Here is a 14485-nt window from a genome sequence, read left to right as displayed (position 1 = left end):
TATATCACTATGCCTGAAACCCTAAAGGCCTCCAATATTATAACTCTTTAATAGAGATGACTTAAGTAATCTCAGTTTTCTGACTAATTAATCTCAAAAGTTCTCTGTTCAGGGAATAGGGACATACTTCATTTTGTGTTCCTTTTTCAGCACTGAGAATACCTTGAATAACCCCAATACAGTTTAAGAGTAATTATTATTTCTCTGTTTTCTGAAAGAGACACTACACTCGTTTTCTGCATTTTTGTGGGTAGTTTTACATTTTAGTTATAATGTGAGGTGTTAAAAAAATTGACTTTCTGAATGTTCTTAAAGAAAAAAACCTGACACACAAAAAAATAGTTGGATTACTTTTCCAGAGCAAAATACTGGTTATTCAGAATAGCAAGTGACTTTGTAAGAGAGTCATGAGATTTTCTGCTGTTGAGGTGCAACTGGTACAACTTTGCAGAGTACCTTCCATGTACACTTATTATTCTGGAAGTAAGACTAAAGCAAGTTTTTTTTAAGAGAACCAGACAAAACTGTGACCATGCTTGCATCCCAAGTGCAGAAGCGGACAGGAAATGTGGACAAATAGAAGGATTTCTTTTTTTTTTTATGATTAGGTTTGCAGTAGGGTTGTAGCTTCAATATAAAAAGGTTATCAAAACCAATCATTCTGTTAAAGGACTAGAAGCTGAGATGAAAATTCTTTTAGTTGTATTTTCCCTTGTAGTATGATAAAGAAAATATTGTAAAGAGCCATGAGAAGGTTTTTCTGAAGTGCATCACGAATTTTTGCAGTTTATTTTATCTTAGCCTTCATTTTCAAGTTAATATTTCTAGAAACTATGAGAATCTTATTTTATGAGAAACTTACTCATAGGCGGAAGGCCAGGAAAAATTGGGAAAGAGTAAGATTCTGTAGCTACAGGAAATGGAGGGTCCTGAAGGATGGTTCTTAGCCCAGTCAGTTGATGGGCCTTTTACATTAAAGCCTATAACATTGATTAAACTTAAATATACTGGTAAATCTGGGACTAGAAATGGACACTCCCACTTGGTTTCTTTAAGCAATAGTCTACTGTGCAAAAGTAAAACAATGCATTTTTGTCATCATTCCCCAGAAGAGCTCTGCCTGTTTTTATCTCAAAAATACAGAAACATATCCTGTGAAAACCTGAGTCAAGCACCAAGGCAAATAGCTTTATATCTGGTATTTGCATTGGCTGTCTCTGCTCACAAGATTGGATCACTCTTTTGTGATATGAGTTGTCCATTCTCTACAATCCTTTACTTGTTTTCCCCCAGGACTCACCCAAGGAACATGGATTCTCTAAATTTGTCTGAATCAGCCTGCTGAGGTCAAAAGCTTAATTTTTAGGCATAGGATGTGTGAGTATGTCCCCTTGCCTATTACAAACCCTCATCCCTTATGAGCTGTCAAGTATTTTATTAACTGAGTTAATGACACTTTGATGAGAAATGTGAAGACATGTAGGAAATGAGGTTGGGATTCATGTTAACAGACTTCTAGTGTCAGCTGTGTGAACGTCTGAGCAGGTCCTGGTTTAGAGTGATGAGAAATCGGTACATCTTTACATCAGAATCTATTTTGAAATGAGTTGCGCCCCAGAAATGCCTTTTTTCTTTTCACTGACTATAAAAAGAATCTACATTGGTCTAGATGCATATGGTATGTGTACTTCAAACATGGCATGGCTTCTGTCTCTGTCCTTTTGGCAAAAACATGAAGCTCCCTAAATGAGTAAAGCAAGCTCTCCTGTCAGGCTAAGATGGAACTGAGCTGAATGCCTTAAATAAAAATCATGATGTGGCTTTATATCTCCCACTTTGTAATACATGATATTACCCAGACCTCTGCTTCTGCATTTGTAACACTAATAAGGAAGCAGTAAAGCATGGAAAAAACCAGTCTTCTGAAACATGGTGTCAGTGGTTATATAAGCAGCAAGTGCTTGCCACGTGGCATCCAGTAGATTTTGTTGTACATAAACAGTGATTTGTGTGCACGGTAGAGACTTGAAATATGGTAGGAAATGGTGCAGCTTAGAATTTTTTTGCAGGAGCCCTACTTCAATTGTACAGTTGTTCCTAAACAGCTATTAATATTTATGAAGTGTCAAGGAAATTCCAGTTAAAAGAAATTGATTCTACTTTTTTGTTTGGTTTAGATGCTATTTCTTTTTTTCTTTAATGTTTATTTCGGAATTATTTCTGCTGGTATTGAACTACAAAGTGTAATTTCAAAAATAACTTGAATAGAGCTAAAATAATTGCGGACCAGATTTTACCCTAACTCACCTTTTGATATCTAAAGAAGTTTTTCTGCACAAATTGGTTGTGGGCTAAACACTGGCTTTATGGAGCATTCTGTCCCAACTTTATTTGGAAATTGAAAGGAGGTGGTGGCAGAGGTGACATTTCTAAATTTGAGCCTTTTTGTTGAGATGTTATCCCTGCATGGATTGTGACTATGGCCTCAACTGCTAGGATAATACTCAAAAACCAAGTCAAGTTCTCCTAGCTGAAAGAGGCTCTCTGAACTTCCTTGGTGGATGAAGAGATACATTTTCATGGAGCAGTAAAGACAACAGTACTTATTATAAGACCTCTCACTGTTTGTACAAAAGAAATTCTTTAATTGGTTTTGCTGGAAACTCAGATGTAAGATGGTGCACATTTGTAAATGCCTTGGATCAGGAGAATAGTAGCTCATACAAGCAACACTCAGGAAACATTTTATTGGTGGGAAATGTGCAAATACACAGAATAATACTGAGCACAGTTGTGGAATAAAAAAAAGTGAAGTGTAATATTATTTCTCATTCATATTTATCGCTGAATTGTGAGAGAAAATTAATGCTGGTTTTTAGGATTTACCTATTGTTAAAACAATGCATATTGTTAAGACAAGAACAATGTGCTGGCTCTGATTAAAATGAGAAGACAAACAATAGATTGTAGGGGGCCATATTTTATCTCTGTGATTGCTGTTGCTTTCAAATTGCTAATATAAAAAGAATTTCTTACAATTAATTTGAAGGAGAAAGAACCTAACTCAAGCTAGGTTATTTTCAGGGTAGGAATAAAAGTATGCTAGGAGCTTTTGAAAATGTAGAAAGCAGACAAAACTACTTTAAAATCCAGCACTGTGCTTACAACTGACTAATATATATCTTGAAAAATATCATCTTCCTTATAGATCAGTAAGACTAAGTACAAATATTTGTTACATTTGTTTTCAAATATTTGTGCATTTTATATATTGGAAAATACAGTAGATTGCATTAAAATAAATTAAAAGTTATTTCTGAAGGATGTGTAACAAAGTTTTCGACATTTCTGCTCCACTGACAATATTATTTCAGAATTAAAGGGGGCATTTCATATTATCATTGTGTAAGCCATGGAGGAGTTGAGATATGATTAAAAAAAGACAGTTTTCTCCCTAATATCCAGATGAAAGAAGCATAAAAGCATTTTCCATATAGGTTACTTTTGTACGTCAAGTGAATAACTCTGTGGTTTTAAAATATCTCAAGGAAGATTAAGACAAAAATGATGGATAGAAGCTTTTAATGACTGAATACTAAATGTTTCCCTGGTTTGGTATATGATTACCACAATGTAGTTCAGTGCTTGAAGACTGAGATGTGATAAAGTATTGATGTGTAGTTAGTGGGACACCTATATATAACTCCTACCTAAAAGCACGTAACAGCAAAGCAAAGGGAGTGTATGCACTCAGTGGTATACATTAGCTCTCACTGACTTCACACTCTGACTTCAGGAAGCATAATTAGTTTAACCTGATTTAGCCTCGTTCTCTAGAAAAAACACAAAAAACCCCATATGCTTTTCAGAAATACAGAGTTGAGCCTTTGCAAAAGATATCAATGGATTCTTTTGATGAGGGATATTGTGCTGCACAAAACCAAAGAACATGCATGCACAGATCTGCCCTGCCACAATGGCATCCTTACAATTTCTGAAAACTTACAGAATTTGTGATACTGATTCTTATCAATTAAATTCCTCAGCTGCAGGGCTGAAAATAACTTTATGTTTGTAAAGAGTTTGGGAGAGTGGAAATATGCTACTTATGAACTATTTAAATGTTGAGTTTTAAATAAAATTAATTTGATGCTATTTATGAAGGGGTTTATGATTTAAAATAAGATATTTTGAAATTGTAAAATGATAATAGAAAAAATAACACTTGTCATAGTTGGGTCATGTACCTGACAGTGCTATAAATAGATATTTTGCCAAATGCAGTTATTCAAGCTGCTCTCTTTTCCAGAAAGAGCACCATGGTGTCCTCCTGGCAGAGTAGTTATGTGTGAACAATTTCTTTACTGGTACATGTTGGAGGCCTACTGTCTGTTAGACCTGTCACTGCTCATTGCTGTATCAAAGATCTCAGAGTTCACCATTTTGTTTGTATTTCCATGCTTTTCTTTGGGATCTTGGCTTCTTCTGGAGGGCTGCTCTTACTCTGTTGAGATAATTTATCTGAATATGAATAAAGCAATGAAAATCATCCAGAGAGGGTTGGGCTCCACTTAATAAATATTACAGTATGGAGTACATAGTGTCCTTAGAGAGTGTCCAGAGTCCATTTCTACAGTTTCTGCAGTCTGTTATATGAGGAAGTGATGCTATGAAAATATCTGATACACTTTTATACTTACAAGTCTTCAAAAAGCAATTTGGCAAAAGAAAACAGCTAGAATGGTAGGGTTGGAAGGGACCTCAGAGATCATCTAGTCCAACTCCCCTGCAGAAGCAGGTTCACCTAGATCAGGTCGCACAGGAACAAGTCCAGGTGGGTCTTGAAGACCTCCAAGGAAGGTTCCATTCCCCTGATCATCTTGGTGTCCCTGCACTGGACTCTCTCCAGCACTTCCCTGTCCCTCTTGAGCTGAGGGGCCCAGAACTGAACACAGGACTCCAGATGAGGCCTCACCAGGGCAGAGTAGAGGGGTTGAAGAACCTCCTTTGACCTGCTGGCCACACTCTTCTTGATGCATCCCAGGATGCAATTGGCCTTCTTGGCCACGAGGGCACATTGCTGCCTCATGTTTAGCTTATTATCAATCAGGACTCCCAGGTCTCTCTGCAGAGCTGCTCTCCAGCAGATCGGCCCCCAGCCTGTACTGGTGCATTGGGGTTGTTCCTTCCCAGATGCAGGACTCTGCACTTACCCTTGTTGAACCTGATTAGATTCCTCTCTGCCCACCTCTCAAGCCCGCTGAATGGCAGCACAGCCTTCTGTGGAATCAGCCAGTCCTCCCAGTTTGGTGCCATATTAGTTTTCCAGGAATGATCAGTTTGCATCTGAAGATTACAGCATAGTTCCTACTAGTAAAGAATTTGGAAGATACTTTAAGGGAATGACCAAGGCACTAGGTAATTTTATTTCTTTCTTTGTTTTTTTTTTTTTTAAAAGAAAATGTCATTTAAATGAACTTACTAATAGATAAAGGTATTTAGCCTTACCTGAAACTCCTGCTGCAAATGTTGCCTGTGATGGGAAGGATCTTGTGACTTACAACATAGCATCATTTGACATGACTGTCTAGGGAGATGAGATTTAAAGTGTATGCAGGGCATCCTGAGCAATATGCTCGAAGAGCAAATACCCGAAAGGAGCAAATGATCCTTAGGACATCTTACTAGTCTGCTTAGTATATCTGAGGTTATCTTAGGCATCTTACTGTTTTGTTGGGTTTTTTTAGAGTTTTTATGCTTTCTGCTCTTGTTCTTTGTGTAAATTACTTGCTCTGAACATGACTTTGAATCCCAGGTCCTTTTGTCTATATAGTATGACATAATTGTTCATATTATTGCAGTATATCAAAAGGAATTATTTAATTTTCTTTAACAAACATTGTGATTAGTAGCATTTTATTATTAATTTAATCATAGTAATATCCCTTTTAAAAAGCATTATATTATCTTCATTGTTAACATGCAGTTGTGTTCAATAATATGAATAGTCAATAAAGACATTTTTATTTAACAATGTGAAATTTAAGATTCTGTAATATATATGAGGCATACTAATTTTTCGTGAAAATATTTTACTGTGCATGTGTGTAACTTAAGAAGTCAGACAATGTGTATTAAGCAGTGAGTGCAATGAGTTTTTTTTCATGAGACACTAAATAAAATGAAATAGTATACAGCCATTATATCTAGAGGCCATCCCTTTCTGAATTGCAGCAGTGTAATTAATTGATTAAAGAATATCACATCTCTTGGTTCAAAAACAACTACAAAAAAATACTTAATTACTTCGTGACTTTCCCTGGTTTATCTTGATTATGTGGGATGCATACATACATAGAATTACTGAAGTGATCAATTACTGTTATTTCTGATTGTTATTCCTAAGTATCCACAGTGTTTTCAAATATAGTCCACTAAAAAAGAAATGTTTGCTGCCCAATAATTGCATTGGAAAATACAAAGAGAGAAAAAAAAAATCACGCATCTCATTATACTAAATTGTGCAAATTAAATTAAAATTTCAATTTTTTTCTTCTTCTAAAAACATTATCTAACTGCAGCAATGAGTTTTTTATGTTCCAATCTAAAACTTATTTGCACTATGTCAGTGTTGAGTGCTTTCCTCCCGTGAGCTGTTTTCCACAGTGACTGTCCTTGACCAAACCAGAAAATGAATTTGATTTCTCTAATGCAAAAAGTAATTGGATTTCTCTTTATGGAATGCATCCCTTTAATGACTGTCTCTGCTTCAGTGAGTTTAGCTGCAACCGACCTGACATTGATCTGGTGATATGACTTTAAATAAATGCCAAAGCTGGGAGATGAAAGACCAACTGTCTGATATCAGAGAGAACATTTCCTGCCTCGTCTTGCCATTTTCCTCAGAAAATGTCTCCTTCTTGAATGTCATTCTTGCGAAACATGCTACTCTAATAATTGGTCATACAGCAGCAGATTGCATCCTTCTACTAAATATAACAGATCTTATGAGGAGTGGCTGAGGGAACTGGGGTGGTTTAGCCTGGAGAAAAGGAGGCTGAGGGCAACTATCTGAGAGAAGATTGTAGAGAGATGGGGGTAGGTCTCTGTAACAAGCTACAGGACAAGGGGAAATGGCCTTAAGTTGCACCAAGAGAGGTTTAGATTGGATATTAGGAGATTTTTTTTCGGTGAAAGGGTTATCGAGCATTGGAAGAGACTGTGTGGAGAAGTGGTGGAGTCACCATCCCTGGAGGTATTTAAAAGATGTATAGGTGCGGTGCTTAGGGACATGGTTTAATGGTGGACCTGGCAGTGCTGGGCAGTTATGACAGATGTGGCAGTGATCTGAACGGTCTTTTCCAATCTAAATGATTCTGTGATTCTATAATAAGTATTTCCCAGAAAGTGTCTGGACAAAATATTTTTCACGTTTAATAAAACCTTTTGAAATATCTGTTCTTTGCAAATACTCATTACTATGTAGGTTCTTCCTAATAGAAAAAGGTATTACTAAAGTAGTGGATGAAATCTTTACAGAGGTCTTGTTCAGCATTAAATATTTATCAAAATATTACTTTAGATAATAGAGATCTTATTAAAAAGTATCATAGCATACTGATCTGAGAAAAGGATTACCTACATAAAACAATTAGTAAAGATGGTGTTTTGAGATATTTTTCTTCAGGCTGGGCTTAATGGAATCATAAAATCCTATAATGTGTTTTTCTGTTTATTTAACATACTGATTATCCTTTCGACCTAGCCCTTCCAGCTAATATACTTTTAACTCCTAATGGACTTGGGGCCAAGATTTAGAAGTTAAATGTAGTTTACATGTAGTTTTAATTTAATTACAAACCATGTGTTCTTTTTGATAAATGCTGTTATGTAATTGATTGAAAGTGGTAGGTCGTGATCTGGAAGGTAAACTGCATTTTTAAAACTGTATATCAAAATAAATATAGTGGAAAATAAAACCAAGAGATCTTAACTTACATTTAAAGTTATTTTCTTCTTAAATCTTATTAGGAGTTATTTTCAGACTAATCCAAACAGTTAGTAATTTTCCACTATATATTGATACCAATGACATAGTAAGAATTTGCATTAGTTACTTGTATTTTGAAGCAGGTGGTCACCCTTGTGTCCTTTATCCCTTCAACTACTTATTAATCTTTATGTATGGGTAGGTTTTCCACTCTTCTGGGTCATTTGCACAATGGAATTGGTCAGTTTACTGTAATGTAACTTTTGATGCTTTTTAGTATAGTTAACTTTAAGTAAATGGTTATGAAGACACAGCTTCACAAAGGTCCAATCGCCTGAGGGACATTCATCTCCCTAATTTAGCTGAAAGTCATTTCTATTACTTTTGTGTTCCACATAGAAGCAGCACATGCATATGACTCTCTGGACAAAGAAACAGATGGACTCTTTAGGCAGGAATTATGAAAATGAGAATAAATATTTCATACTTTCTAAGTTCCCGGCAAGTTTTAAGGGATTTTCTTGTCTCTAGTCCCGAGTGTGCTTTTCTTACTGATACCAGGAACCAAGAGGAGATTATAAATGGCATATAGTGCTTAATTCACAGGTTTGTACTCCCTGGCTGCAGTTCTGATTTCAAGAGTGGAAATTCTGCTGATGCTGCTCTCAGGAAAGTGGATTTGCTTTCCCAGGCTGGACCAGAAAGCTTTGTAGCTGTAGTGGAATGTAGTTCATGTTCTGTAGGTTGCTGTAACTTTTAGACTAGTTCCTCTTCTCTTCCTGTCTTTGGATCTCCACAGGTTTCCCTCTTCCTTACGGAGCTGTGTGCACTGCAGGCACCAGAATATGTAGGCCAACAAATTTTATCTTGATTGCAAATATCATTAGAGGTACTATGTTTCTACTGTTGAACTATTTGAATTATCAGAACTGAAGCAGGTGTGTTTTACATTTTAAAAAAGTGTTCATAAAGTCCATGTTAGTACTCTCTGGTGACAAGTTTAACTATATATTATTTCTTCTTTCCATGTAGGTCACTGATATGATGCTTCAGGACAAACCCTACCCAGACTGGGGAAAGTCTGCCAGAGCTTTCTGGAAGAAAGGAAACATTAGAATCATTTTATTCTGGTAGGTAAAATCAAATTGTTGTAAGTATAGTTATAGAACATCCAAAAATATATCCTCTAATTGTCTCTGTCAGTAAGAAATATAAAAGGAATATATAGTTATAAAAAATGAAACGCTATATAACCGAAAAATTAAACATTACAAAGGCTGTGAGAGAACAATTCCTAATCAAAGTCTTTGGTGTAAAAATAGAATTTTAAAATGCATTTATACCATTTCTTTTATTGTATCTTTGGTGCTATTTATAACTGAGTTGAAAAATTTTTGCTACGTGTGACAACATTTATATGTCCTATTGTCAGTCCTGCAATTAAGGTAAGTATGTGAATGTCCTTTTGTGACCTTGAATTTAATTTTAGCAATTATTAGAATTAATTTGTGAATGGGATTTCAAATGGTGAATATAGTCTAAGAGGTGATCTGAAAACCTTATGGCTGAAGATGAAAGAAACTGCAAAGATTGCTTTTAACTACATCAGAAGCTAAAAAGCTCATTAGAATATCAGCAGACCTGCTGTTTTTTAAATAGCATATTTTGAAAGAATAGTTACAGAGAAGTTGAAGATTTATTTATGTGGATTCTACTATAGTAAATACTATTAAATGACTATACTTTTAAAGCAGTAAAAAAAATTAAGTAGAAGTAATTTTTAAAAAAGAAGAGAAATTTAAAGACTAAAAAGAAAGCTGAATCAGATGGCTGAGTAACTACAGAAAACGTTTATGAGGAACTGAAGGGACTGAGTTGGTGCAAATCTTACCCATGCTTTACTGCCTAATGAAAAGATGAATGCTAACACTTGGGTATTATTTAGGGTTTTGTTGTGCTTTTTTCTGGAAAACTAGAATTGTCCTACTTGCCTCCAAGTCTGAATTTAGTATTAGCTAAATGGATTGAATACATCATCAATAATAGAATTATGAACATAACTCTAGATTAAATTTTGCTGAAAGAACTCAGGGTAGCTTTGTTGAAAGAAGCTCCTCTCTGATCTATTAGAACTCTTTGAACGTCATCAAAATAATGGATGAGGAAGAAATGTTTGATCCAATTTATTTGGACTTTCAAAGGCTTTTGACAAAGTTCTTTACTGAAGGCAATTTAGAAGACTTGTAAGCCCCACATTGTGTGCTGAACATTTAAGCATCATTTTGGGAATGTGCAATGAAAGGTATAAATAAAACAATTTTTTGCTACGTTGATAAGACTGAGGAGTTCCATTTTTTCATTTTAGAGGTAGTATGAATAATTTGTATACATTGTATATCAGTGACATGGCAAAGTTTATAAAGTGAATAATTCAACAAATGCTAACATGGAAGAGGGATCTTAGAAAGCTAGGTAAAAAAGAATAACATGATTGAAAAGTTGTAAAGGAGCAGAGAGAGCTCAAATAGCTCCTTGTCATCAGTGTGGGATGTGCAGAGGAAGTTTCTGTCTCAGTGTGCTGGGTTAGGCAAAAAGGTAAAGCAGATGTATTAAAAACATGTTCAGATAGGTACAAAGTGTGCTAGCAATGATTACAGTGGCATTTGGTTAAGTCAGTGAAAAGCTCCATCTAGAGCATAATTTTTTTTTCATCCTCGCCTAAAGAAAGGCTTTGTCTGAAGGACTGGAAAGGAGACTGGTTAAGAGTCAAGAAAAAACTTACTACACAAAAAGACTGAAAGAAAGGAAAAAAGAGTTAAAAGTAAAATGACATGATAGATTTCAAATTTACCTGCTACACAGGATGAACAATAAAACATTAGTAAAAGTACTTAAATATTGTTGTGAGAGATGTTATGTTATAAATACGTATTTTCTTTCAAATTGTATCCCCATTAACAAATCCTACTAAAAGTTTTAAATGGAGATAAAGTAAAGAGTGATGACTTTTTTTCATGTGTGATTCTTGTACTAAAGAGTATGCTTAGTGGGGATTTCAAAACCTGAAGAGTAAGATAAATGTTGTTATTTTTAGCTTTAATCAATGAAATAAAATAGCCCTGGGAACTAGTCTACATTCTTTAGAGACATTATTTAGATAGTGCACATTAGACTTTTTTTCCCCTTATAAGCAGGAAAAATAGAGGGAGGAGTTAAAGTATTGATAATGTTGTGCATGATAGTGTGGGGTATTTCATTTATTTCCTTTGTATTTTATTTATTGTTGCTTAAGCAGGGGGATGTGAGCAGCTTAATTTCTGAAATGTCTTAAATGAAGCATCCTCAGTACTACACAGATATTGGTATGCCAAAATCCATTTATTCAGGACATTTCCTAGTGGGACACCTGTTTAGCAGTGATAGTGTAATACAGTGCACTATATTTTAATTATTCCAGTATAGATATGTGATGCACAGCCTACAGTGACTGGTGAAATGAAAATTTTATATACACACTGAACTTGTTTTTTGTATAATTTTTATTTTCGGGTTTACTTTGTAAAATTAGAAAATGTATATAAATGTACCACAGACAGATGGATTGTCATGGGGCAACATCCACATGTTTCTAACAGTTGATCATATGACTGCTTTGTGTTTCTAGTTTGGAATTGTTTTCAGCTGTCCAGTGTGACTAATTGGCAAAGGTTTAGATTTAGCTTGTCATCTCCTGGTTTAAATCATTCCTTGGAAACATTGTCAACAACTTGTTGTTAGTTGCTCCTGAGGATTCTGGTTGTCTTTTGAAAGACTTCACAACATAATTCTTCCACAAGCAGCTTGTCTAGATCAAAAATATCCATTTGCTATTTGCTTCTGTTTAGCCCATCACTAAGGAGTTATTGAAATGCTTTCTACATTTCTTACAGTGGTGGATTGGGAGTTTTTGATAGAAAGGTCTCCATTTTGGTCATTTCCAGCTCTGCTAATGACTACTTCCACCACCAAGAGGCTCTTTCGTATAATATTGTTACAGTCTGTGTTATATTGCATAGGGATACACTGCAAATCCAAACACACTTTCTTACATGTTTAAAAAAATGTATCATGAAGATGACTTTTAGAAAGCAATAAAGTATCTGGAAGCCTGGTGGAATTACTAAGATGGTGCAGACATGTTTGTGGGTTATGAAAGAGATCCACAGAGAGTTAAGTATCCGCACCACTTGGCAGTCAGATGAGGCTGCGGCAGAGTGACAACTATCTCCGGTGCTATGTGGTTGCTGTTGCTATTGCAAGGTTACAGGCATGAATTGAGATAGACTGATTTATATTTTTTTGATATCTTGGTAATTTTGCTAGTTTAGGAGAGACAAATGATATATGACATGAGAGGACCGGCATTTGAAAGAAGAACAATGAAAAAAGGTTGTTAAATTAAGCCAAATAAAGATCTTGGACAAGACTGACAACAAGCCAATAGCAGTAGCTAGGGATCAGTTAAATAAAGAGGACAGTATAGAATGGTAGTTATTTTTAGTATGGAGTATTAGAGGAAGCAGAGGGGGAAGTACTATGTGAGAAGACCAGTTATTTTGCAAATAATATTTTTATTCCACTTAAGACCAACTGATACTAATAGTCTCTTTTTATGAGGAATTCTTGTATGGAAACTCCTTGTTAAGACAGAAAAAAGACTACTAAATACCCTAAAAATGAATCATAGAATCATAGAATGGTAGAAATTGGAAGGGACCTTTAGAGATCATCTGGTCCAAACCCCTGCAGAAGCAGGTTCACCTGTATCAGGTCACATAGGAACATGTCTTGAAGACCTGAAGGAAGGAGACGCCACAACCCCTCTGGGCAGCCTGTGCCAGGGCTCCCTCACCCTCACAGTGAAATAGTTTTTTCTTATATTTAAGTGGAACTTTTTGTGTTCCTGCTTCATCCCATTACCCCTTGTCCTGTTACTAGCTACAATAGAAAAAAGGGATGTCCCAACCTCCTGACACCCACCCTTTAGATATTTATAAATGTTAATAAGATCTCCCCTCAGTCTCCTTTTCTCTAGACTAAGCAGCCCCAGTTCCCACAGCCTTTCCTTATATGAAAGATGTTCCAGTGCCCCGATCATCTTGGTGGCCCTGTGCTGGACTCTCTCCAGAAGTTCTCTGTCCCCCTTGAACTGAGGAGCCCAGAACTGGACACAGTACTCCAGATGAGGCCTCACCAGGGCAGAGTAGAGGGGGACCAGAACCTCCTTTGACCTGCTGGCCATACTCTTCTTGATGCATCCCAGGATGCCATTGGCCTTCCTGGCCACAAGGGCACATTGCTGCCTCATGTTTAGCTTATTATCAATCAGGACTCCCAGGTCTCTCTCTGCAGAGCTGCTCTTCAGCAGTTCGACCCGCAGCCTGTACTGGTGCATGGGGTTGTTCCTTCCCAGATGCAGGACTCTGCACTTGTCCTCGTTGAACCTCATGAGGTTCCTCTCTGCCCAACTCTCAAGCCGGTCGAGATCCTGCTGAATGGCAGCACAGTCTTCTGGGGAATCAGCCAGTCCTCCCAGTTTGGTGTCATCAGCCAACCTGCTGAGGGTACACTCTGTCCCCTTATCCAGGTCACTGATGAAGATGTTGAACAAGACTGGCCCCAGAACCGATCCCTGTGGAACTCCACTGGCCACAGGCCTGCAACTCAATTCTGTGCCACTGATCACCACCCTCTGGGCTCTGTCATTCAGCCAGCTCTTGATCCACCTCACTGTCCACTCATCCAAATGGAGGAGAATAACGTTAAGAGAATTCATGAACTTGAATCTAATCTATTAAAGTTATGGCATGCCTGTTTTTATTGTCTATAAAGTATTCTTCCAAGTGAACAAACCTGTGTGGTACTGAGCTGTCTAGATGGTACCCTGAGGTTTGCTGAGAGCATTATGCTTTTACAAGTCTGCAAAGGAGCAAGCTCTCAGAAGCAAAACATTCAGGTGGAGTTGCTAAAGACGGTTCCTACTCATGCAGTGTGTACTCAGGTTATGTAGTCGTTGCCCGCATTAACATGCAAGTCTCTGCCAACAAGGCCTGTATTTAACCTCTGCCGAGTTTGTGCCTGAAATCACTGCCTCCTCGTTACAATGTCTTCCGCAGTGGCCTGCCACATCCTGTGGAGAATTGAATGTTGTAGTTATAACAAGATCATCAGGACATCTCTGGGTTCTGTGCATGGTTTGGTTAATAGAGACAAGATACAAATACTCTCTCTCAACAAACTCTTCAAATATTAATTGTCCTCAAAACTTTCCTAACAGAGGATGGAGGGGGATTATAATGAGCAAGATATAAAGAGTTCTTCCTATGAACTTTTAGCTATAGGGGAAATCAGAGCACTGACAAAAAGAAATGAGTTTACTGGAAGAGAACTACTGAGGTCTGTGTAACCAGGGAAAAGAAAATTGATATTCAAAGGTAGATTATCAAAATGGGGGAG

The 14485-nt window shown here is 36.6% G+C and overlaps 1 protein-coding gene across 3 annotated transcripts in view; it reads left to right on the top strand.

Annotated features, from left to right (window-relative positions):
- Positions 1 to 14485, top strand: part of TMEM117 (transmembrane protein 117) — a 217284-nt gene that overhangs the window by 136345 nt on the left and 66454 nt on the right. For all 3 annotated transcript variants that reach the window (XM_062017088.1, XM_062017076.1, XM_062017084.1), the window contains one exon: positions 9023 to 9120. In XM_062017088.1, coding sequence (XP_061873072.1) covers positions 9023 to 9120 — 98 coding nt within the window. The remainder of the gene's footprint in view (positions 1 to 9022; positions 9121 to 14485) is intronic.

This window comes from Colius striatus, chromosome 1 (genome assembly GCF_028858725.1).
Source record: "Colius striatus isolate bColStr4 chromosome 1, bColStr4.1.hap1, whole genome shotgun sequence".
In the NCBI taxonomy this organism is placed as follows: Eukaryota; Metazoa; Chordata; class Aves; order Coliiformes; family Coliidae; genus Colius; species Colius striatus.
The sequence above is the reverse complement of the archived record's forward strand: the minus strand, read 5'-3'. Positions and strand labels throughout refer to the sequence as shown.